Source organism: Vanellus vanellus (assembly GCF_965231255.1).
Source record: "Vanellus vanellus genome assembly, chromosome: 19".
NCBI classification, from domain to species: Eukaryota; Metazoa; Chordata; class Aves; order Charadriiformes; family Charadriidae; genus Vanellus; species Vanellus vanellus.
Window position 1 is genome coordinate 10,976,076 of NC_138924.1, and position 24,760 is coordinate 11,000,835.

The 24,760-nt window shown below is 55.8% G+C and overlaps 1 protein-coding gene across 1 annotated transcript; it reads left to right on the top strand.

Annotated features, from left to right (window-relative positions):
- Positions 1–15,885: 15,885 nt before the first annotated feature.
- LHX1 (LIM homeobox 1) lies at positions 15,886–19,852 on the top strand (the record flags this gene model as incomplete). The annotated part of the gene is made up of 5 exons (XM_082493048.1): positions 15,886–16,055; positions 17,463–17,689; positions 18,047–18,324; positions 19,030–19,195; positions 19,473–19,852. 5 exons carry the CDS (start codon positions 15,886–15,888, stop codon positions 19,850–19,852), a joined length of 1,221 nt encoding a protein of 406 aa, XP_082349174.1.
- Positions 19,853–24,760: the final 4,908 nt, after the last annotated feature.

Genomic DNA, 24,760 nt, shown 5'->3' on the forward strand with positions numbered 1-24,760 from the left:
TTCACAAGGAAAACATTAAAACCTGGCTTATCTTGGCCAACGTGTAGGATTAAACCATTTTTATATTTTTTTGGAAGGCATCAGAAGTAAAAGAAATTTGGTTATTTCTCCTCGTTGAGATGTGTCCTTGTTTCTTGGTGGTTCCCAATGCCTTGTTCATCCCACTCCTTGCTTCCTTATTGTGTGACTGGCCATCCTGGAGGAAACTCTCGGGGATGAGTAGAGAGAGGGAGGAAAAAATAACAAACTGTGAAAGTGATGGGGAAAAATTGCTCTCCTGTTTCCTCTAAACCAAGAAAATGTCAAGGAAAAACTTTCATACAGATTTTTCCAGTATTTTTCAGTGAAAAATATGTTTCCTTGGAGAAATTTCAGGTCATTCTATGACTAAGTAGTGAGTCTGCTTATTATTCTGTCTGGCCCTCCAGGTTTCGGGTGGGGTTTTTTTTCGGTAAAAACAACTTGAGAGAGAGAAAGAGACAAGAAAAACCTCTTTGACACTAAAATCAAATAGGTGTGTTTGAAAGTAGTTGGACTGGCCTGGGAAAAAAAAAAAAAATGCTTAGTCAGTAATTTTGAATTATAAAATGACCATTGTGCCACACCGGAGCGAGGGGGGAGGCTCGGTGGTGACGGCCGGTCGTGGCCACGCCGGCGCAGCGCAGGGGCCGGTGGGAGGTGCAGGCAGGCAGGCGTGGGGCAGCGTCCCCTTGCCCGGCCCTCCCCACCGCGGCGCCTCGCCCTCCCCGTCACCTCCGTCCACTTTGGCGCTTAATTAGATGAGGAGACGGCAGAGCGCTGCCAGCATCTCGAGAGCGCAGTTATGTGGGCAGCGTCCTCGGGGGGCCGCAGCGCCGCGTGCCGGGGTTGCAGACGGCGATGGTTTCCCGCGGCTGAGATCTCTGCCGAAAGCTCGCTGGGCGAGCCGTTCCCGCGCTTCGCTGGGTCTGGCGAGGTGGAAATTCACAACTCGTGAGACTGTAGGGCCAAACCAGCCGGGGAGTTTACAGTAAAAATCCATCTTTTTTTCTTTTTCTTTTTAGAAAGAAAAAACAAGGAACAAAACTTTTTGGTTTGTTTTTGCTTATTTTTACTTTCTCCTTCCTTCTCTTTTTCCATGGGGTTCCAGCCCTTCGCTATTAAGAAGCGGTGCGGTGGCCCGAAGCCCCACCGGGCCGGCTCTGCCCGGCAGCTCCTGCCACCATGGGCTCGCAGCGCTTCCCCCTCCGTGTCATCTCCTTCATCCCAAGAAACGCCGGCAGTTTGTCGCCGGCTCTGGCCAGGCTGCCGTATCTCTCACCTCCTCTCCCCATCAAACGTGGGGCACGGAGAAAGGTTAAATTCAGGTCAGCCCTCCCCGCTCACACGTTGCTGAGAGCATCCCTCGGAAAGCCGCGGGGATCCCCGCGCCGGCGGTGCCCGCCGACTCCGGCAGCTCGCAGTCACGGTGAGAACGGCGGCGGGCGCGGGGGCCGCTGCCCCGGGGAGCGGGATCACAGCCCCGTGATTGCCGCACCGCGGCCCCCTCCGAACAAACAGAGCTTATGGCGAGCTGGGGGCGAGAGATGGATGGTAAACAAATGCGCCTTTGAAGAGTGACAATGAAATAAATCACCCGTTTACTTCGTTGGCCCCCCTGATAATGCCGTTATGGTAAAGGGGGGACTGTGGGGAACGGCTGCGGTCGTGCCGCAGCAGGGGCTGGGGGACGCCGGGGTGGGGGCTGCCGGCGGGGGGCTGCACGCAAGACCGACCCCTTCCGCAGGGCACAGGGTTGTCCTCTGCCCGCCCGGGTGAGCGGAATTTCATCAGGTGCCGTAGCCTAACACTGACGGTGAGGACACCAAGCTGAGCAGTGCGGTCGACACGTCCGAGGGACGGCATGCCATCCAGAGGGACCTGGACAAGCTCAAAAGTGGGGCCACGTGAACCTCATGAGGTTCAACAAGGCCAAGGGCAGGGTCTGCACCTGGGTCACGGCACCCCCCAGTATCCATACAGGCTGGGGGATGGAGAGCAGCCCTGCCGAGAAGGATGTGGGGGTGCTGGTGGATGAGAAGCTCAACACGAGCCAACAATGCGCGATCGCATCCCGGGCTGCATCCCCCGCAGCGTGGCCAGCGGGGCGAGGGGGAGATTCTGCCCCTCTGCTGCGCTCTGGGGAGACCCCACCTTGAATATTGCATCCAGCTCTGGAGCCCCCAACATAAGAGGGACATGGACCTATGGAAGCGGGGCCAGAGGAGGCCCCGGAGCTGCTGGGAGGGCTGGAGCCCCTCTGCTGGGAGGACAGGCTGGGAGAGTTGGGGGGGTTCAGCCTGGAGAAGAGAAGGCTCCGGGGAGACCTTATTGCACACTTTCTGTACTTAAAGGGGGCTTATAAGAAAGATGGGGACAAACTTTTTAGCAGGGCCTGCTGTGATAGGACAAGGGGTAATGGCTCTAAACTAAAAGAGGGCAGATTTAGACTAGATGGAAGGAAGACATTTGTTATGCTGAGGGTGGTGAGGCACTGGCCCGGGTTGCCCAGAGAGGTGGTGGCTGCCCCATCCCTGGAAACATTCCGGATCGGGTTGGATCTGGGCTCTGAGCAACCTGGTCTGGTTGGAGATGTCCCTGCTCACGGCAGGGATTGGACTAGATGGCCTTGAAGGTCCCTTCCAGCCCAAACCATTCTGATTCTATGATTCTGTGATTCCATGTTTGCCTTCAGGGACCATCGGTGTGCAGCATCTGCTCAGCTCCACCGAGTACCTCCGTGGCTTCACCAACCTGGAGCGCCTGGTGCGGTGACCCCCGTGTTCAGTTTTCCCTGGAATTCAACAGATTTGGGATCAGGGTCACAGCCTCATCCAGGGCTTTATCCCGGGGTGGGAGAGATTTTTCCCCTCCCGGGTTTGTCTCTCTTCACTGAGCCGTGCGGTCCTTCTCCAGCCCGGGAGCACGCGGGTCCGCGTCCCAAATGTGCTTCAGCCCCGTTGGGTTTAGGCCCACATTTGCTTAAAACTGGTTGAATTCGCTCCTGCAAATTCACCGGCTCAGGCTGAGCTGATATAAGCCGGGTGTCAGTGTGGCTCTGAAAGTGGGCGCAACCCTTTGTTTTCACTAAATCTGCGTAAAATCGTGCTTTTACGTGATGCGGCTCTGTGTAAATCCTGCTCCCGACTCCCTCAATGCAAATCGGAAGTAATCCTCGTTTTTAGCTGAATTATGTGTATCTGGACACCTCTTTTCACGCCGGACTCGGGCACGGCTGTGCAGGCTGCCCGTGCCCCCCCGTGCTCTGGGGAAGGAACGGCCGACTTTTCCCTGGACCTGGATGGGGACGGGAGGATGGAGAAGGAGACGAGGAGGAGGAGGAGGCTCCTTCCTCCACTGAGAGCCGCAGCCCTCATCGTGGTGCCCGGACTTCACCGTGGCTTTACTGGGATTTCTCAGCCCCCCGGGGCTTAAAGTTAAGCGGGTGCTTAAAAGCTTAAGCCACAGAAGTTGGACGGTTTTCTCCTGACTTGGGGAAGAACAGGCTGTGGCCTCGGGTCCCTGCGGGTGTAGGGCCAGAGGGCTCCGTGCCTCGTGCGGTCCTGCCCGTAACAAAGGAGAAGGGAGAGGAAAGCAAAGGAAGGGGGAAAAAATACAGAAAAAAAAAAAAAAAAAGAGGATTGGTGAAATGAAGTTGTGCTCGTTCAGCTCCCTCAGATGCCCAGGTCTCCATCGTTAATATTAAGCAATCCCTGACAATACCACTCTGCATTTTCCAAGAGAATAACTATCAGCCTGGTAAACAAACCTGGAAATGTACAAAATTCAGCAGAATGTCTCATCTATAGCGGCTTTATGATAAATGTAACAAGGCAACAGCTATGCAAAAAAAAAAAAAGAAGAAAAAATTAAAATGTAGAAAATTGACATTTGGAATTGAGCTGGGATGCGCGCTGGAAACGCCGCCGTCTTATCGACAAGGGGGGGGACCTGCAGCCCTTTCTCAAACCCCAATGATACAGGCTAATTTATATGCAGTTATTCACGTGTGCAGTAAATTCCAATTATGTTTACAGATGTCTGCTTAACATTTATGGAAAAGGAACCTCAGCATGTCTGAAATATCCTTATAAGGGTTTGGACTGGGCTATCTTTTTTTTTCTTTTTCTTTTTTTATTTTTTACCAACACCAATTTAATTATATTTTGCAGATTTACAAAAAAAAAAAAAAAAATCCAGCTGAGCTCTCTGATAGAAGGTTTAACATCCAATGCATATATTTTGGTTGTGTGACCATTTCAGAGATGTTTTAACTATTTTTTTTCTTGTTTTCATATAAAACTCGGGAGTTTAGTTGATTTTTTTAGGCAAAAAAAAAAAAAGCAGCAACAAATAAGTGCGGTAAAAGACGCGCAGGTTTTCAAATGGCTTCCTACTGTAGATTATTTTTATTCTTTGTCTTGGGATTTCTTTATTTAAAAGAAACGCTTCATGACTGGTGTGCTGTGTGTGCTGCAGTCCGACCGGGGGGTGCGACAGCCCTGCCCGTCACACGGTGGCATTTTGCCCTCCGCCGTGCGAAGAAGCCTCAAACCCATCCTCGGTTTTCCCTGCAAAAGGTGTTCCTCGCCCTTCTCCTCGCTGGACCTGCACGTTTTTCCTTCTCCTCCCTGTTTGCGTGCTCAGCTGCGCTTTTACATCACGTTGTGTGCTGCCGCTGCTGACGACTGCAGTGTCGGTGGGGCTGAATAATCGGTTGTCGCAGCCGTGGGGCGCCCCTGGGCAGGGACCCCGCAGGCGGGACGGATCCCGCAGGCGGCCGGGCACGCGCCTGCCAGGGTGGGGGGGTCTGGCTGTGGGCAGTCATAAGAAAAACGTCTATTTTCCAGGATGCACGGGGCAAGAAGCAGAAATTTTCATTCTCCTGCCATGGGTCGGGGCTCCAAAGGCGGCTGCGGCCCCGGGGGGTGACAGCCCCGCGGTGGGACGTGCCTGGCCCAACCTCGCACCCTTCCCTGGCACGAGCCGGACCATGGCCGGGGGGGGGTGTGTTACCCCGAGGAAAAGGGTGGGTTCTGCTCATTCTTAAACCGCTGTTTTCAAACATTTTTCCTCCTCTTTCTCTCTAAATTTGAAACACTCGTAGTTTATTGCCGCGCGTTGTGGGAGCAGCGTCACGGTGAGCAGCAGCCGGGCTCCGCAGACGTGTCCGTCTGGGGACAGTGTGTGTCCGGCCGGCCCCAAACACCACCACAACCCCGGCGTGTCCGAGACGGGGGTTTCCACGCAAACCCGAAGGGTCAGGATGCTTTACTGGTGCCTACCTCCGCTTGCCGTTCCTCTGGCGAGCGGCGGCGATGCCCACTCGCCTGCCGGGGCTCTGCAGCACCGCGGGAGGTACCCCAGGTCCCACCTTGGAGTCCCCGATGGCATCAGGTCCCTGAACATGACTGTCCCTGTCCCTCTCCGGTGACTTATTTTAAGCCTTCCCACCCCACCCGCTGGCACAGCCGCTCGTGGTGGTGGTGGTGGTGCATACACTGGAGGTACGGAAAAGCTTTTCCACGGTCGTTTTTAAAGCTAAACAAGTCAGTATCTTACGTATGAAAGTACTCGAATTCAAAGAGGGGAATGAGAACAAATTGATATTTGGAAATGGCATTTCCCCCCCCCCTCCCCCCCCCCCCCGTGAAGCACCAGCCCTGTAGAACATGAATCTGGGGTTTTAAAAGCTACGGTAGGAAACGGTCTTTCCAGAGCACGCACAGCCCTAAACCAGTCCTCAAACACTGGAGCGATGCTGCCGCACCAGAGCGCTCTGCCCCGTGTCTTTGCTCGTCCGGGCTGCGGACGGAGGTGGGAAGGGAACGTTTCTGCGTGCCTCCTTGGGCGGGGGACGTCGTCTCCCGCAGGTATGCAGAAAAGATTTGTTTCGAATTAACACCGTATTGATTTGGGGTAAAGACCTCCGAGGGAACGGCAGTGAGCAGAGACGATGCGCCGCGCAGGGCAGGCGCCCACAGAGCTGCCTCGGCCACAGCCCGGCTCCGCTCTCCGCTGCATTTCCCCGTGCGCACAGACACCACGGCGACGGAGCTGCCGCTGCGGGCTCACCCCGCCAAGGGCAAGGAAACACTTTCCTTCACGAACTTTGGGGCAACTTCTCTGGTTTTACAAGAGAAATGACATCAGCCTAAATTGTGGTGTGGGTTTAGGCTGGTTTGAGAATCTGCTGTTGGTCCAGGAGTGGGAGCTCCGTCCAGGGGCTCCCTGCAAAGCCCAGGTTGGGACAGGACAAACGCCCAAGCTCCTTCGCAGAGGTTAAGTGACCTCTTGGGTCCTGTCAGGCCAGGACAAGGGCAACGGGGTTTAATATCTGTGGTGATGGGTGGGAAGGAGCGCTCGTCCTTGTCGTCGGCAGCCCAGCACGGCAAGTGATGACGAGACATTTCCGAGAGGGGAGAAGGGGAAGACCACACTGTGGTGAGAGTAACTTATTTGGTCTGAGAACATAGGTGGAATAAACGTGCCAGATCTTAAAAATCAGTTTTGTTTATTGGCACACCCTTAAGGAAATAAATCGTACATCATTAGGAGTGATGCCTTCTCACCAGCCATCGTCGCTATCATCAACATATTTACCTACTAGCCATGCCGATTGCTTTCGGCCATTTATTCTGGAATCTTAGAGCTTTTACAAATATTAACTAATTACAGCAATGAAGATTTTATTTCAACAACTGAAAAAACACAACGGTAGGGAATTCTGCCAACTCAGAGTTTCTGAGCCTGAACATCCCGGGAAGTTTCCATTTTCACACGCACGTGGCATCGCCGCGCTCCCGGCACGAGGCAGATCAGCACCGAAAGCTCCTCCAGAGAGTTGCTATCAGTGAAAACAGCGTGATTTCAAGGGCGGGAGAAAAACACTTTGTCAAACTGTTCACTAGGGTTTGGGGTTGCTCCCGAAGGAAGCGTAGATAAAGAAGGGACTCTCCGTTTGAAATGAGGTTTACTCGTTCGTAGGCAAAACGAGCTCCTGCGTCTTCACGGCTGCGCTGGTTTGGGGTCGGACACGTCGGCCTCATCGCTCCGGAGCCACCTTCACCTGTGGATACAGAGACAGGAGAGGAGCACACGGGGACACGGTGGTTCTCTGAGTGACAAACCCGAGACCAGGTTATGAGAGGCCATATGAGAGGTTTTTCTTCCCTACCCACCAGGCAACGCGATAAGGAGGGAGCTGAGGGGTGGTGGAGTCTGAAGGGTGCAGCGCATCCGCGCGGGAGTTGGGAGGTTCGGGTTGTGCCCATCTCTGGGTGACCCCCGAGGAGCTGCTCCCCACCCCACTGCCTCACCAGCACTGCGGTTCGGGCAGTGGGATCTCCAGGCCCAGCTGGAGTACGAGTGACAACGATGTTGAGGAATGATTTTTTTTAGAACTATGCGGGGTTTTAAAGTGAGCTTCTGAGCATGGAGGATTGGTCCTTGGTAATGCTGGCGTGGGGCTCTGCCCTGCCCTGCATGGGGCACTTGTCCTGGAGAGCAGCAGAGGACAGAGAGCATCATCAGGCAGGACCCTCACGGGGACGGAGCTCTACCCCCGGCTTCTCCTGGAAAAATTAGCTGAAACAAGTGATTTTTCACACTCCAGAACAAAATGATCCGTTTTTTTGGTCTTGGAAACGGTATATTGATGCATTTCAGAGTAACGGGATTGTGGCTGTGCGTGCCGTATCCCTGCTGTCGTGCTGAAATAACCTGTGGGTGCGTGCAGCCAAACTCCGAACATCACTCACTGTACGAAGAAAGGGAAGGTATCCGGGGGGGTTTAATGTGCGGGTTTTTTTTATAAAATAACATACTTGGCCACATCTCCTTCCTGCAGCGCTCCAGTTTCATGCCAGGGCAGTGGTGACCCTCTAGAAATCAGGTGCTCAATTAGTAGCCCGGGTGTCACGAGCAGCGCGGTGCTGAGCCGTGCTAACAAGCCCTGTCTGGAGCGTGCCGGTGACCTCTTTAATTGCCTCCGTGCTCGCAGCGCAGGGGGGCGCGAGGGCGTCCAGCCACGGGCTCCCACGCAGCCTCTGCCTCTGCCCTGGCTCTCGCCCGCCTGGCCCGGGCAGGCAAAATGTTGTGCGGAGCAGCAGCCGGGCGGCAGCCGGGCACTTCCCTGGGCTCAAACTGCATAAACCCGGCTGCCCCCATGTGCGGGCGGACGATAAAGCGGGGAGAAAGAAGGGCACGCCGGGCAGAGCCTCCGCACGCGCCCTGTCAGGAGCCTTAAAGTAGGAACCTATATAAATAGGGTGCGACATAGGGTGTTATATAGTAACGTGGTATCAAATTACAGAATCTATATATGGAAGAAGATTAATTAGAGGTCGAGACTAAGCAGACAGATATAAATACAGCCAGGAGCTCTGGATTCATTTTCCAAGCGGCGAGGGAAGTTTGTGGTGCTGCGGTACCTGGTCCAGGTGATGCTGCGGTACCTGGTTCAGGTGATGCTGGTTTATCACCCCAAACCGAGATCGGCTCCTGCACCTGCAGCAGGTAGGCAGAGGGAAGTGCTGGTTTCCCACCAGCGCAGGCATATTACCCCTGTATTTTCTTGGGAGAGCCCTGTTTGGTTTGATTTCAATTATTTTTCTCAAACTCTCTGCGTAAACGGTGATGTCAGACACCAAAAGCTGACATTCTGCTGATGACAAAAATCCTCTTATATTGAGAACCCTCTTCTCCAGCTGCTTGCGAAGGACAAATAACACAGCAGCCCTTTTTCTGTACACGTCTGGGAAGCCAGTGGCAGTGTTCAGTAAGGGGAAGTCCGCGCAGTTACTCCTGTCTAAGCAGGAAGATGTGTTCTTCTTGGGTAGGGAGGTACTGTCCACCCTCAGAAACGAGAAAAACAAAGAATTTGCCCAGAGTCTCGCAGCAGGTCAGCGGCAGGAGCAGGGGGAAAGGTCTGGACGCCCTCTTCCCTCCGACACCGCCGACAGACCCACTGCCTCCGCACAAAATCGCGCCTACGTGTGAGATAGGTGGGTAAGATTGACTCTGACTCCCAGGGAAGTTCAGTGACTGTGAAATTAGTAAATTACACAGGCCCAGAGAACTTAGAAAAACAATATAATCCTGGGGGTACTGAAATAATTAATTTGCTAATCAACTACACCTTGCTTTTTTTAATTTGCAAATAGTGCTCTGTTTTGTTTCCTCATTTCAGCCACCTCGAGAAGAGCAGTATTTCGGGCAGCAAAGCCGGAGGGGCCCGGGGCAGGGCCGAGCGCGGTGGCACGGGCACGCGGGGCACGGGGAGCACCGTGGTGACCCCAGCAAGAGCCGGGCGATGCTTTCGGGGGGGACCTGGCTGGGCTCCGGATCCGACCCCCAGTTCCAGCCACCAACTTGCGAGGGCAGAGCCGGAGCTGAGGGGCTCCTGCAGATGTTTGGTGCTGGTTTGTCTCCCGGTCTCGCCGCCCCGTTGTTTGCTTTAAATCATTTCGAATGCGGAGGTTGTCAGACAAGACAATTAACATGGGGAAGGGGGAAAGTATTACCATCCATTATTTGCCATAACATGAATTTAAGCCAGGAAGTCAAATGATAAAATATGTGGTGAAAAGTGGCGGTGGTGGGAGTGCCTAAATGAGTAATAGCCTTGGGCTTCTGAGCCTTGAACTTAGCGTGCTAAGTAAATCCCCGAGGTCAAAAAGTAGGAAAATTGTTGCAGCTCGGGGAGATATATTTTAACTTTGCAAAAGGTCCTCGCAAACCCTCCGCCGGGCCGCGGCGGGGAGGCACATGCGGCGCGGCCCGGGGGCTGCCGCTGCGGGCGAGCCGCGGGGCTCGCCCCGACCCCCGGGGGCCGATGGGGGGCTTCGGGGGCAACAAACCACAGAAACGCGGGCGGGGCGCAGGCTGGAGCGGGGGCGGCGGGGGCGGCCCGGACGGGGCGGGACGGGGCGGGACGGGACGGGACGGGGCGGGAGCGCTTTGTGCCGCCGGGAGCGGCTCGGCGGGTCCCCACCGCCGCTGCTCGGCGGGGAGAAACGATCGAAAGCGCCGCTGTCACCCCCCCGAGCCGGGCCGGGCCCCCCCCGGAGAGGCGGGCCGGGTCCCCCCCGGCGAGCGGGGCCGGGAGGGCCCGGGGGTCCCCGCTCCGGCCGCCCCTTCCCACCGCGCTCCAACTCTTCCCCTTTAAAAACTCTTTTCTCCCTATCGAGCTGCCCACGCGGCTGAATTTATGGAGAGAGATGTTTTAGCAGAAATCCCCCCGAGTCTCCCATCAGCCCTAAATCCCCAGCCTGCTCTCCCTGGGAGACCTCATGACACAGAGCATGCCAAAACAGCTTCGTTTTGCCTATGCATTAGCAATCTATTTTACCTTTTTGACATCTCTCACACATAAAACCGTAAGAGAGAAATAAAATATCTGTCTCTGGGCGAAAATAAAGCTTTGCCTCCCTCCTGATCTATAGGATATAAAATAAAGCCATGGCTTTGATAGTGGCTTTTCCTTATACTGGAGTTGCTTTTGCACACACGGAGACAATGAAGATGGATGAGCCGGGATCGGCGCATCCTCCTGGGGTTTGTTTCACCCTCTTTTTTTATAGTCTCCCCACACACACACTCTTTACTTTTCTTTCTTTTCTCTTTTATTCGTCTTTTATCTGCCCTTTCTCTCTTTTTAACAACGCGAAGAGACCCGGTCAGCTTGTCGCACACCCGGGCTCGCCCCCGGGCCCGCTCCGCCCCCCCCCCTCCTTCCCCGGGCTGCCCCACCGGGACCCGCTCCCGGGAGGGCTCGGTTCGCCCCCCCGGGCCGCCGCCGGTCCCTTCCCGGGCACTTTCCCGTCTCCGCCGGCGGCTCTCGGTGACACGCAGAGACGCACACCTCGGATTTGTAATTATTTATTAACTATATTTCCCATAAACAATGCATGAGGTTTGAGTGTAAGCGACAACATTTAGCGACGTGGAAGAAAACCCGGGAGGGTTAATCAAGGGGGGGCGGGGGGGGAGGGGAGAGAGAAGGGGGGGACAGAAAAATAAATAAGAAAAGGGAAAAGCGAGCGGAGCCGGGAGGGGGGGAAGGACACGGTGCGGGACCGCCCGGGCGTGTTTACCCTCAGCAGCGACCCGAGTGTGGCAGAATAAACTGTGACCCCTCTAATATATAATTTAAAGATTTTTATTTTTTTTTAGTATTTTTTTTTTTTCTCCAAGCTCCTTTAAAACAAACCTGGGGCGGCGCGGGGCGATGGAACCCGTCCAGCAATGGGGTTTTTATCGCGCGGGGATGTTCTCCAGCCTTAATTACATCTTAACTTCAATATTTGTTTTAAGGCATTAACCGCATATATATTTAATCAGGCGGAGGCGCTCTTTCTGCGAGGGAAAGTTGCGGGATGTCCCCCTCGCTGCCCCCGGCAGCCACGACCGGGACGGCGGGGACCGCTCCGACCCGCCGGCGGGTCGGAGCGGTCCCCGCCGTCCCGGTCGTGGCTGCCGGGGGATGCGGAGTGGTCGGCGCGGGGGCTCGGTGATGCCTCCCCCCGTCGAGGATGCTTCCTGGTGGCTCCGCCGGTCGCTCAAAGCCCGACAGCATCAACGATCCCGAGCGCGGTCGTTGCGAAACGTTGCGATGGAGTGAAAAATAAATTTTAATTTTTTTTAATTAAAAAAAAAAAATAAAAAACGAAGAAAGAGGGGAAAGCTTAATGCTGCCGGGAACGGACACGGCGGGTCTGTGCCCAGGTGGGAGAGAAGTTGTTTTGGTTTTTGTTTTTTTTTTTTCTTGGCTTCGCTCCGGGGGGATGGAGCGGCTGGAAAAGAGGCGGGGGGGGGATGCACCGTGGTACCCGGAGCTCTGCCGGCAGCCCCGGACAGCGCGGCTCCGGTGCCGGTACAGCACTAGTGCCCCGTAAAGCAGAGGAAAAATCCCATTACCGAGCGCAGCGGTGTAGAAAGGCTGATGATAAACAGGGTGATGTTTAACTAAAAAGACGGGAACGACACCAATAAAATGCAAATTTAAACTCCCCTGAAAGGGACTTTTTTTTTTTTTGTCTGTATTAGATTTAAAATAAATTTGAGAAATATATATATATTTTTAAGTCTTTTAATTTCCCCTCTTTTTCCGCACCGGGGCCCGGCGGGGTTGCTCGGTTCTGGAACACCCCGGTCGGCTTTTCCCGGGGGGCGGATGGGCTCGGCCCCCGCCGCCCCGTTCTCCCGCCCGCCGCCGGGGCCGGGGGCTTGGGCCCGGCCGGGAACGGACCTGGGCGAGTGGCGAAATATAATGAAACACAACAAAAAAAAAAACCACCACCAACCCAACCCAACCCAACCGCGTCGCCCACGGAGGGGGGGCGGCAGGGCCGGGTGCTGCCGTGCCGTCCATCCCCCTGATCGGTGGGGGGGATTCCCCCCCCCCCCAAGCTCCGCGGCCTCCGTGGGTGCCCCACGCCGGGACACGCCTGTCCCGCGGGGCAGAGGAGGCCCGTGGGAGGCCGGAGTTGGCGAGTTTTTCTTTTCGGAGGCTGCTGGAAGCAGCGCCGGCAGTTTCGCCTCTCAAACGCCTGCGTTGAGTCGGGGTCCCCCCGGGGGGGAGTGGGGGGCGGACTTAGGGCACCCCACGGTCGTCGTCGTCCCCCCCCCCGTGGGGAGCAGCCCCCCTCGGTCTGCGCGGCTGCGGCCTCACCGGAGAGGGGTTTCGGGGGATTTGCGTGTGCCCGGCGGGCGGGCGGGGAGTCCCGCCGGTAAATCAGCGAGGCACCCCGGGCCGGGGGGCTCCGTTTCCCCTCCCCGACCCTCACCACCCCCCCACCCCCACCCCCCCGCAGCCCCGGGTCTGGGCCCGCCTCGGCGTCCCCGGGCCCTGCGCGGAGCCGGCGGGGGGCGGGAGGGGGCAGGGGATAACCAGATGCTTTCGCTAACGCCTGGGAAAGGGGGGGCGGGGGGGGGGAAATCGCTGTGAAAAACTGGTGCTTGATGGACATAAGATGCTCATCTCCTTCCCCTCATTCATCCCCACCAACACATGTCACCGGGGGCCCGCAGTCAAAGGGAAGCGGTCCCCTGACGGCCGCTACAGCTGTCGCCTTCCCGGGCGGCGGAGCGGGGCCGCCCGCGCCCCTCGGCCCCTCCGCTCCGCATGAGAAGCGGCCCATATGCGGGGGGACCGGGCGGGCGGGGGGCGGCCGGGGCTCTATTGATCCCCGCAAGCGGCGGCAAAGCGAACCAACAGCTGCGCAGGGACGCAGAGAGCCCTTGCGCGCCCCGGTGCGCGGCCCCGACGGGGCGGTGATGGGCGGCCCCGGCCCGGGAGGGAAGGGGGGGCCCACACAAATCGCGGACGCGACCCCGGGGCTTTTAAACACCCGGAGGAGCCCCGAGGAGGTGCCTCGGCCCGGGACAGCCCCGGGAACGGCCCCGCAGGCTCTCCCAGCCCCGGGCAGGCTCCGCACCCCGCGCCGGCCCCGTCCGCCCCCCGGGCCGGAGCGGCGGCCGAGGCGCGGAGCCGCAGCGGCACCGGAGGAGGTTTTCCTGTCTTCGTATTCCTTTTTTATTTTCCAAATTCTCCCTCCCCGACGTTCCCCCCCCCGACCTCCCAAGGACGAGGAAAACAGACGTGAACGAGAGCGCGGACGGCGGGTCGGGGCGCGGGGGATGCTGCGGGCTCCGGGGCGGCCTTCCGCGCCCCCCCGCGCCCCGCCGCGCCCGGCCCCGGCTCGCAGCCGTCCGTGTAACCCTCGGGCACGCTCAGGGCAATTAATCCGCCGTTTCCTTTCTAATCGCCCGCCGCAGCGGATCAATCAGGCCGCGGGGAAAGGTGAGAGCGGGGGCTCCGCCGCGGGGGGGGGCCCGGGGCCCCGGCGGTGACACCTCCCCGGAGCGGCGGCTCCGCCGGGCAGCAAAGCGCGAAGGAAAGAGAAATCACGTCCCTCCGAACCGCCCCGGCCACCGACCGACCCCTGGAAGGTAAAAGCAAATGCATTTTTATTTGCTAAAAAAAAAAGAAAAAAAAGTACATCACCGGCGGCCGGTACCGATCGGCCCCGGACGGGCGCTGAGAGCGCCGGCAACGGAATCACCGCGGCGTTACCGGCGCCTTCCCTCTGCCTGCGGCGAACGGGCGGCAGCGGGGCCCGCCGCCCCCCTCCCCGCCCGTCGGAGCGCCCCGGGCCGCGGCCACGGCCCTTCTGCACCTTTTCTCCCGGGCAAGGCGAGCCGTCGGCTCCGCGCCCCGCACCGCCCCGCGGGAGGCTCCGCGCCCCCCGCCCGCGGGCCGCGCCGTTTATGGTGTGGGGTGAAAACCACGCTAAACCGGGAACTCGTTTGACGCCGCTTCCCCACCAGCCGCTCCGCCGGTGGGCGGCGGGCACCGGCCCGGCGGGATCCCTATAACGGATGCGTAACCCTAAAAGGAGGGCTGTGGGGTGTGGGGGGTGTGCCAGCCCCCAACGAACGGCCCCGTTCCCCCGTTCCCCACCCGCGCACCGACACACACCTACCCGCTGCGGCGCGCTCCCGGGCCTCCGAGCAGGGCGCGCCTGGGCCGGGCCCGAGCGGCAGCGGGGCCGCCCGTCCCTCCGCGGTGCGGTGCGGTGCGGGCCGGGGCGGGCGGAGCGGCCGTTGGCGCCCCGGCGGCTCTATAAAGGGGCGCGGACGCCCCGTCCGGCGGCGGCGCGGCGCGGCGGGCGCGCGTGGGGCGGGGGAGGGGGGGCGGATCGGGGAGGGGGGGGGGAGGGAAAGTGGGGTTGGGGGGTGGGTGGGCGGGGAGTGGGGGGTGTCGGCGGGCGGTGATTGGCCGCGGCGGGCGGTGACGTGTGCGCGCGGTGCATAAGGGCGAGGCGGCGGGGCTGCCGGGAACATGCAGAGCGGCCCTGCGCTGCCGGGACGGCGCGGGCAGCGCCGGCGGCCCCGCTCTCCTGCCCTCCCCTCCCGCCCTCCCCTCCCTCCGCTCCCGGCACGGCGGCGGGAGGCGGAAACAAAAGCCGGCAGCAACCGAGCGATGCCGGGCCGGCTCGGCGGGGACGCCGCGGGTAGCGCGCAGGGCGGTGCGCGGGGGTAGGTAGGAGCCGGGGCGCGACGGTACCCGACGAGACGTCGAGGGAGAGAGAAAGAGCGAGAGAGGACGGAGCGAGGAGCTGCGGAGCCTCCCCCCCCCCCCCCTCCAACAGCCCCCCCTCCCCTCCTTTTCCCCCCCCCCTCCCCCCCCCCGCGCTCCGCGGCGCGTAGGGCCATGTCGCCGCGGCAGCAGCCCGAACCTTTCTGACCGCTGCGGGAGCTCCATGTCTCGTTTTGTTATTTATTATTATTATTTTTTTATTTCTCCTTGGGAAAAGCACTTTGACTTCTGACTGCTCTACCTCAGACCTGAGAAAAACTCATCACGCTCGCTTTTTGGCGTTTTTTTTTTTTTGGTTTGGTTTTGCTTTGTTTTTTGTTTTTTGTTTTTTGTTTTTTTTTAAAAAAACCCACGTTTTTTAATTTTTATGAGCTCCGATCTTTATAGTCGTTGTTGTTTTATTGTTACTATTATTATTATTGTTGTTGTCGCTGTCGTGGTTGGTAGCGGCCGAGATTCTGCGGTTGTGTCGAAGCGCTGGTCTCCTCGGGCAGTGGGTGGTTTCTCCTGTGTATCCCTCGTAGGACACTCGAACGAAGATTTTTTTTTTTTTTTCTTCCTCCCTTTCTTTTTCTCCTTCTTCACTTCTCCAAGGCTTTTGAAACACACACACACACAAAAAAAAAAAAAAAATAGCAAACCTTCGCCGGCGTTGTCGTCTTTCAAAAAAAAATTTTGTTGTTTTTATTTTTAATTTTTTTTTTTTTTGCTTGCTTGACACCTGGGAAACCAATACCCCCCGCTCTCAGAAATAACCAAAGACAATGGTTCACTGTGCAGGCTGCAAAAGGCCAATCTTGGACCGGTTTTTGTTGAATGTACTGGACAGGGCTTGGCATGTGAAGTGTGTTCAGTGCTGTGAATGTAAATGCAATTTGACAGAGAAATGCTTTTCGCGAGAAGGCAAGCTTTACTGCAAAAACGACTTCTTTCGGTAAGTACCGGACCCCTCTGCCCGGAGCCGCCGCTCCTTTCCATCCATTTTTCATCTCCCTTTATTTTTTGGTTTTCCCCCGTTGTTCAGTGTGACCCACCAACGCCTCTTCGCCCCCCGTGCACACGCGAACCCCCCCGCACCCCCTGTTATTCCTCCAGGTGCTCTCCCGGGGGGTCCCGGCGGGGCGGGCGGGGGTCAGGCCCGGGGAAGGGACCCCCCGGGGAAGGGACCCCCCCCGGCGCCCCGTCGGGGTGCGCAGGGCGAGGCTCGGCCGCCCTCCACGGGCACCGGCCGAGCTCCGGTTCCCTAAAGTTGCTTCGAAACTATCGACCGGCGGGGAGCGGGAGCGGGGGCGGTGCGGGCGGGGGCCGTCCCGGGCCCGGTGCTGCGGGGCGGGGGCGGCCCCGCCGCCGTTGCAGCGGCACTTGTCGGGGCTTCCCCGCGGGGCTTTCCGCGGCCGTGAGCGCAGCCCAGAGCCCCGGTGCCGCCCCGGCGGGGAAGGGCCGGTGCGGCGGCGGTACGCGGCTCCGGGGGCCCAGTGCCTCCCGTCGAACCGGAGGGCAGCGATCCCCTCCCCGACAGCCACCACCCCCGGCGGATTGATGGAGAGGGGAGCGGGTACCGGGTACCACCGCCGCCGCTTCCCCCGCGCATCCCGGCGGGCGCCGGTATAAATCCCGGGCAGAGAGCGGGCCACCCGTGCCCCTGCCCGGCCCCGCCGCCCCGGCCCGCACCACACACCGGTAATAACGGCGGAGACGGGCTCGGGGCCGGGATGGCCGCGGAGCCCTTCCCGCCCGCCGCGCCGCCGCCCGGCACCCCGCACCACCCGGCGCTGCCCCGAGCCCCGCCGCTCTGCCGCCGCTCCTCCCCGGGCACCGGCTGCCGGGAGCCCCGCGGGGCGGGCCCGGTCGGAGCGGAGCGGCGGAGGCAGCGGGCCCCGGTGCGGGACCGGCGCCGCCCGCCCCGCGGTTCCCCAGCGCCGGCCGAGCCGGGACCGGCGGCTCCCGCGGCCGCGACCGATTAATAACATATAAGAATTTCTGCTTAATGTTTATTAGAGTGTCGTTAATCAAGGTGTCCAGGAAACCCTGGACAACGCAGTCGCGGCGTTTAATTAATCTCTCAGCGCCTCATCCTCTGCCCAGAGCCCGTCTTTTTTTTTTTTTTTTTTTGTCTTTTTTTTAAAGATATGATTTCAGGCCTTCGCTCGGAAGCGGGAACGCTCTGGAGGGCTGCTGTATTTTATTTCGTTTCGGTTTTGCACGGCCGAGCGGGGCGAGCGGAGGCCGCGGTGAGGGGCGCGGGGCGGCGGCGGGTGCGCTCGCCCGTCGGGGCGGGCTGCGGGCCGGTCCTTCGATTCGGCGGGCGCTGCTGACCCCCGGCCCGGCCGTCTCCCCGCAGGTGTTTCGGGACCAAGTGCGCGGGCTGTGCCCAGGGCATCTCCCCCAGCGACCTGGTCCGCAGGGCGCGGAGCAAAGTGTTCCACTTGAACTGTTTTACGTGTATGATGTGTAACAAGCAACTCTCCACCGGCGAGGAGCTCTACATCATAGACGAAAACAAGTTTGTCTGCAAAGAAGATTACCTAAATAACAGCAATACTGCCAAAGAAAACAGCCTGCATTCAGGTGAGGGAGCGATGAGGGGCGGCGATGCGCTCAGCCCCGGCTTCTCCGCGGGGCGAGAGCCGGTGCTCTCTTTCTCCTCTCCCTTTTCCTCCCTTCTCCTCTCCCTTTTCCTCCCTTCTCCTCTCCCTTTTCCTCCCTTCTCCTCTCCCTTTTCCTCCCTTCTCCTCTCCCTTTTCCTCCCTTCTCCTCTCCCTTTTCCTCCCTTCTCCTCTCCCTTTTCCTCCCTTCTCCTCTCCCTTTTCCTCCCTTCTCCTCTCCCTTTTCCTCCCTTCTCCTCTCCCCCGCTCCCACGGCGGTCGGTATTCCGCCCCCCCCCCCCGCCCCGGGCTGACCGTGCCCCGCTTTGCTCTCCCCCAGCCACCACCGGCAGTGACCCCAGCCTGTCCCCCGACTCCCAAGACCCCTCCCAGGACGACGCCAAGGACTCGGAAAGCGCCAACGTGTCGGACAAGGAGACGGGCAGCAACGAGAACGACGACCAGAACCTGGGGGCCAAGCGGCGGGGCCCCCGCACCACCATCAAAGCCAAACAGTTAGAGACTCTGAAAGCCGCCTTCGCGGCCACCCCAAAACCCACCCGGCACATCAGGGAGCAGCTGGCGCAGGAGACCGGCCTCAACATGCGGGTCATCCAGGTACCGCCGCCCCCCCGCCCCCCCCCCCCCCCCCGGGGCCACCGGGCTCCGGGCACGGCCCCCACCGCCGCCCCGCACGCTCCGGGGGATGCGGCGGCGAGGAGGGACCGGCACCCCCGCACCACCACCCCCACCACCACCCCCCGGCACCGCAGGACCGGGGAAAACCCCGCTGTCATTTTAAATCGTTTTTATTTTGGCCGCCCGGCAGCTTCCCCCCCCCCCCCCCCCGCCCCGGCAGGGCTGCGGATCGCTTTTAGAATAGTCCTAAAAAGCTGTAAATGGTATCGAAATTAATAACCATAAATGTGAGGGGTTAATGGATAAATAAGAATGACAATGCGCTGGAATTATTAAAAGGTTTATAAACCCGCAGCGCTGGGGGTAATGGGGGGTTAAAGGACCATTAAAGACGAGGTTAGATTGGAGAGTCTCAGTGTGAGGGTAATTAGGAGTAATCTTGTCAGGGTAATAAGAATTAACTCAATCATTCTTGACCTGCAGCCGGCGGGGCCGCCGTCACGCGTGGGCTCGGCCCCGTTTGAAACGGATCGCCCCCCCCCACCCCCTCCCTCCCCCAACCCAAAAAGAGACCTCGGGGGGGGGGGGGGCGGGAGGGATCATCCCTGGTGGGGCTGCGGGAGGTGGCGGGATACCCACGACCGCTTCTCCCGTGACCGTCGCCCTTTCCCGTCGCTCGCCCAGGTCTGGTTCCAGAACCGGCGCTCCAAGGAACGACGGATGAAGCAGCTGAGCGCGCTGGGCGCCCGCCGACATGCCTTCTTCCGCAGCCCACGCAGGATGCGGCCGCTGGTGGACCGGCTGGAGCCCGGGGAGCTCATCCCCAATGGGCCCTTCTCCTTCTATGGAGGTGGGTAATGTGTTTTCCCCATGGCCCCTCGTCTTCGTGCTTGGCCGGCTCGGATGGCCGCGGCACGGCGAGATGGCCACGGTGCGGCCACAGGCCGCACCGTGGCCATCTCGCCGTGCCGCGGCCATCCGAGCCGGTTAGCACATCTCCCCCTTGGGTTCGGTGAGCTTTGGGTGACGTTTTGAGGCACCACCGTTAGAGCGTGCTCTCTTGTGTCTTTTCCACTCGGCTGCTTTGCGTGTGTGTTACCTTCCCTCTGTCTCTCCTTGTCCACCAGATTATCAGAGCGAGTATTACGGCCCTGGAAGCAATTACGATTTCTTCCCGCAAGGACCTCCTTCATCTCAAGCTCAGACACCCGTGGATCTCCCTTTCGTGCCCTCCTCAGGGCCGTCAGGCACTCCCCTGGGGGCCATGGATCACCCCCTGCCCGGACATCACCCCTCCAGTGAGGCTCAGCGCTTCACTGACATCATGTCGCATCCCCCCGGAGACTCGCCCAGCCCCGAACCCAACCTGCCCGGGTCCTTGCACTCCATGTCCGCAGAAGTTTTTGGCCCCAGTCCTCCATTTTCTTCGATATCCGTCAACGGTGGTGCTAACTATGGCAATCACTTGTCACATCCACCAGAAATGAATGAAGCGGCTGTGTGGTAGCTTTAAAACAAACTGGGTCTAAGTAAGTGATGATCATCTAGTCTGCTTATTGTTATGGTGTACAGAAATGAATAAATATAACATCTCTCCTGCCCTAAGACAATATTACCTTGGGAACGAACTGAATCCAAATCGCTCCAAGGCAAGCTTTGCTCTAGACCAGGACAATCTTCATGTTGTGGTTGTATCAGACAAGCAAGGGGACTTTTTTTGTACCATTGACAAAGAAACTGGTGAAGCTGTACAGTAAAGTGCTGCCATACCGTAGGATGGCGTTAAGTTTGATTACCCTGTTGGATGTCATCCTAAGAGCCACAATCCTTAGAAACTTCTCATTTAAAAACAAACAAACGAACAAACAAAAAATAATTGAATGAAGGAAAGGTCAAGGAAAAGGGGGAAAGAAAGCTTCAAGAACTCTAGCGTTCCCGGTTAAGGATGGTTCTGGCATTCTGAATTTGCTTGTTAATTTTTGTCTCTCAGAACGTTCAACAACAAGAAACTCTTTTTAGCTTCAGCCATTGCAGCCTGCTGACTATCAGGTGGGACAACTTTCTTTTTCCTTTCTTTTTGTTTTGTTTTCCAAAAATAGCAAATACTAAATGTTAAGCCCTCAGCACCAACTCTTCTACCTTCACAAAGCTACACGTACAAAACCTCCTCATCATAGCAAAGGTCACGCCCAGACCTCTAAGAAAATGACTTGAAAAAACAAACAAACAAACAAACAAAAAGTATTCTACCTTCACAGAGAGAGAAAAGCTAAACAAAAAGACTCTATTGAACTAAAAGCAGTCAACTGTTTACGTCTAATGTTAAATTCAGGAGTTCGATGTTTTACTAATAAATCCTGTTTTAGAACCTCTTGTTCAAAAGCAAAATATTTTGAGCAACCAACCAAAATAGTTCATTTTCTTTTCTGTAGATGTTCGAACAGATTGCAGGGCTTGTGGTTCACTGTGCTAGTTTGTAAAAGGTGTTGTTTACAGAAGGCAAAGAAAAAACAAAAAAAAAACCCACGAAACCCAGACAGTTGCCAAATAAAGTAAATATATAGCACAAATACTGTAAGGTGCTTTGCACCAGCAACCCGAGAAGGTGTTTAAAAAGTGTTACAAGGTTAAAAAGGAAAAAAAAAAAAAAAAAAACAAACATCTTTGCTAATTTTTAGTCCTGTTGAACATTCATGGAATTGTTAATATGACTTATATAGACCCACACAGGTTTTATTTTTGTGTCTTTAAAATAAAAGTCCAAAATATTTAAATTTTATGGTCAAATATGCAGTCAACAGCTGCTACTTTTTTCTTTATATATTAAATTTCTCATATGTCTTTTATTGTTCTAATAAACCTAAGCTTGTGTGACCTCCAGTGCATATTAGACCATTCACTGTATGAAAGAAAACATGTTGGATAAAATTTGTGCGTTTTTAATAAAATTAGAAAATCTGATGTTTAGATAACCTGTGTTTCATTTGATGTTTTGAGGCATTTCAAACGGCTTCTCCGGAGTAAAAGAGCCCCGAGAAAGAACGATCCGCCCTACCGCTGGTGCTGCACGGCTCCCTTGCTTCGGCGGGAGCCTCGGCCCCGCTGCGGCCGCGCGGCGCGGTGGGCGGCAGCTCCAGCAGTGCCCTCCGCCTGCAGCCTCCGCTCTCGAAGTAGAAACAAGCCCTTATGCTGTACCTTACACTGCAAAATTGGAAACTCGGCAAATTGTTAAATCTATTAACCCGTTCTTGCTCTGTGCTCAGAGAGGGCGTACTCACAAATGCTTATTTTATGCCTAAACAGAACTGTATTGTAAACGTAAAAAAAAACAAAAAAACCAACAAACAAACTTGCAAAGATACGGTTTTGAATTGATCCATTTTTGGTTAAATGAATTCTCCGGAGGCAGTTTTTCTTTTTTCTTTTGCTTTCCCCCCTCTAATTGGACGGTTTTGAACACAGCATAACCTCAATGTCAGGAAAGTAATTTTAATCCTTTTTTTAGTGCTGATACGAAGTCAATTGTTTAATAGCGTTTGGTACATGCGAACTTCTCTGAAGGGCGGCGGGGGAGAATATTTTGCTTTGCACTAGATACAGACTCATTTTCTCGGAGGGAAATGAAACGCGACAAAAAAATTCTGGAACCTTGTGAAATGACAGATTTAACGTTTTCATTATAAGTGATTGCAGAATCCCAAATATTCAGTTCTTCAGAAGCAAAAGTCTCGCTGATGCCGAGAGGACTTTGACCTGTGTTAGAAGCAAAGAATCGGGTTCGGTTCTGAAAAGTCACTGGTTTAAATGTTTTCCACCTGCTGAGCTCGTAGAATGGGATGAACTCTAATTGCCTATTTTCCTTCGTCTCTCAACTAACCGTGACTCTGGCTGGCTTCTCTTTTATTTTTACGTAGGCACAGAAATTCACGCTAAAACACAGACTTCCACATTCCCAGCAATTCAATTACTTATTTCTTTGGAATGGAGGGGGAAAAAAACAAACAAACAAACAGAAAAAGATCAAAATGCTTTAAAGTTGTACGGTTTGTAATTTTCAACGGTGATTTTTTTATTTTGTTCACACCGTAGTTTCTCTGCCCAGCGGAGGGGCCACCTAGATGAAGCAATAGTTCACTTTAAACACAAATGTCTTATATAGTAATATAAAGATAAAAACGATCTGCGGGGGATCTGTTAGTGTTTCTAAAAAAAAAAATAATCGTGCTTTATTAAATACAGGGGAGACTTCTTAAACTCATGGCCTCCGTGTCTAACTCATTTACTTGTCTGTTGTATTGTTGCTCTGGTTTGTTGCTCTCTTTTGCATTTATATAAGCAAAGTAACGAGTGCTCTATTTATTACGAACTTTTACTTATCCGGGCAAGTGCTGTTGATAAATACTGCTGTTTGCGCTTCTGGTCTATGCTGCTGTTTTATTGTTGAATCGATTATTTTAAATGAGAGTTTCACCAAATTGGCTTATTTTGCAGAAAACACGTCTGCCACGTGGGTTTTAATTTTTGACTTTTTTTTTATTTTCTTTTTTTCTTTTTTTTTTTTTGTTGTTGTTGTTGTAATGAGGTGCTTGCGCGGTTTATTCTGTGTTAATTTAGGCAGCGACCTGCTACGGTTCAGTTTAGGTCAGTGGTTTATAGACGGGAGGGAGGAGAGCCTGCCTTTTTTTTTTTCGAGGCTCCCGTCCCTTCCGCGGGGGTCGTGCCCATCTTCGGGGGGAGCCCGGGAGCCGGTCCCATGCTTCAGGCTGAGCGTGTCCTTCAGCGCTGCCCGGGATCCGCTCCGGAGGCCCCAGCACTTTGCAGATTTGAATTCTGTGCTCTTCAGAGGGAGCTCGGTGTTTCTGAAGACCCTAATCCAGCAACAATTGCACAGTCAAAACTCCTTTTGAAACCATTGTCACGTCGGGTTCTTGTAAGCCCTTGTTTACAAGAGCATTTCCATTGACTTCGGGAGCGTGGCCGGGGCGAGCAGAGGTCCGCAGGAGAAGGGCCTTGGAAAGATGTGCTGCTCGGATGGATTTTACACGCGCGTGTTATTTTTTTTTTAACTGCAGAGACGCGGACGTGAAACACGCGACGATACGTCTGTGCAATGTCATTTCGAAAGCGTTTTTTTTTTTTTTTTTAGAAGTAATTACTCTCTTTTGATCTTTCCTTCCTTGACGGCTGCTGGTTTCGGTGACCTTCGCCTTGTTGCCATGTCCCAGCAGAAGGTGCAGCCCGGTGACGTTAAACCCCGCGCGGGCCCACGGCTGCTCGCCCAATTTTGGAGAGGGCGAGCGGCCCGCGCCCTCCCGGCACGGACGAGGGAGGTTCGGTGTCTCAACGCGTGGGACCGAAGACTTGCGCGCACCCCGTGGGTAACACCACTTACCGTTTGCCGGGAAAAAGGTGCCAGGCAAAGACTGTGAGTATTGTTCCCGTTGAGTTAATCTATACGGAGGAGGTATTTTTGAGGGCTAATCAAAAGTGTCTTTAAAATGCCGGGAGTTTCCAGCATCCGAACGACTTCCGCTGTTGGCCCGAGCTGCTGGCGCGCCGCGTGCCGCCGCGCTGTGGCGGGGTGATGCTCCCCTCTGCCCTTGCCCGGTGCCCCCCGTCGCCGCTGGCATCGCTGTGCTCAGGCCTCTGCTTGGGGAACGGCGGGGGATTGCTGACGGTCTGTGTCCCGGGAGTAAGAATGTATATTAAATTACGATTTGTAGACAAACGATGTATATTATTTTAATATGTGTATGTGCGCCCAGGTGCTGAGCTGTGGGTACACGATACAAATCTATAAATAAATATAATTTTAAAATATCAGTGGTGATTTACATACTTTTGCCAGCCTGGGAAGTGGCAGATATTGCAGTGTCCTCTCAGGAACGATTCCTTTTGCCACAGTCTGGGTTTTTTTCCCTGAACAAGAGTGTCGTATTTAAGCTCTGCATGCTCTTACAATATTAAGTATAAGCAATTTCACTCTCCCTTTCTGTTACTGCCCCTAGTAGATAAACTCACATACATTAAGATTAAGCAATTGATACATATCCTTAAATGCTGCCGAGGCTGTTGAGCTGGGAAGGGGGAACTGTGATGCTGGAGCAGGTTCTGGAAGGTCTTTTATTTGCGTCTGCCGTGGCACGGGGGTGCTCGGCGTTCCTCACGCCAACAAAATATCCACGAGGTTATAAAGGAAACGAATGGGACCGTTGCAATATGTTTGGATTATAAATCCCTCCGGGTTTGCTGTCTTCTGCTTCTTTTTCGGTAGTATTCGCGGCGCTTTTAGCTAGAGAGCAGGGATCGTGCTTAGAAAGCGGAGTTTGTTGTTATCTGGAGAGGCTTTTCGTTCGTTAAATGCAGAATTGCAATGCAGAAATGGAGGAGTTAATGTGGCCTTGCCGTGAGCTGA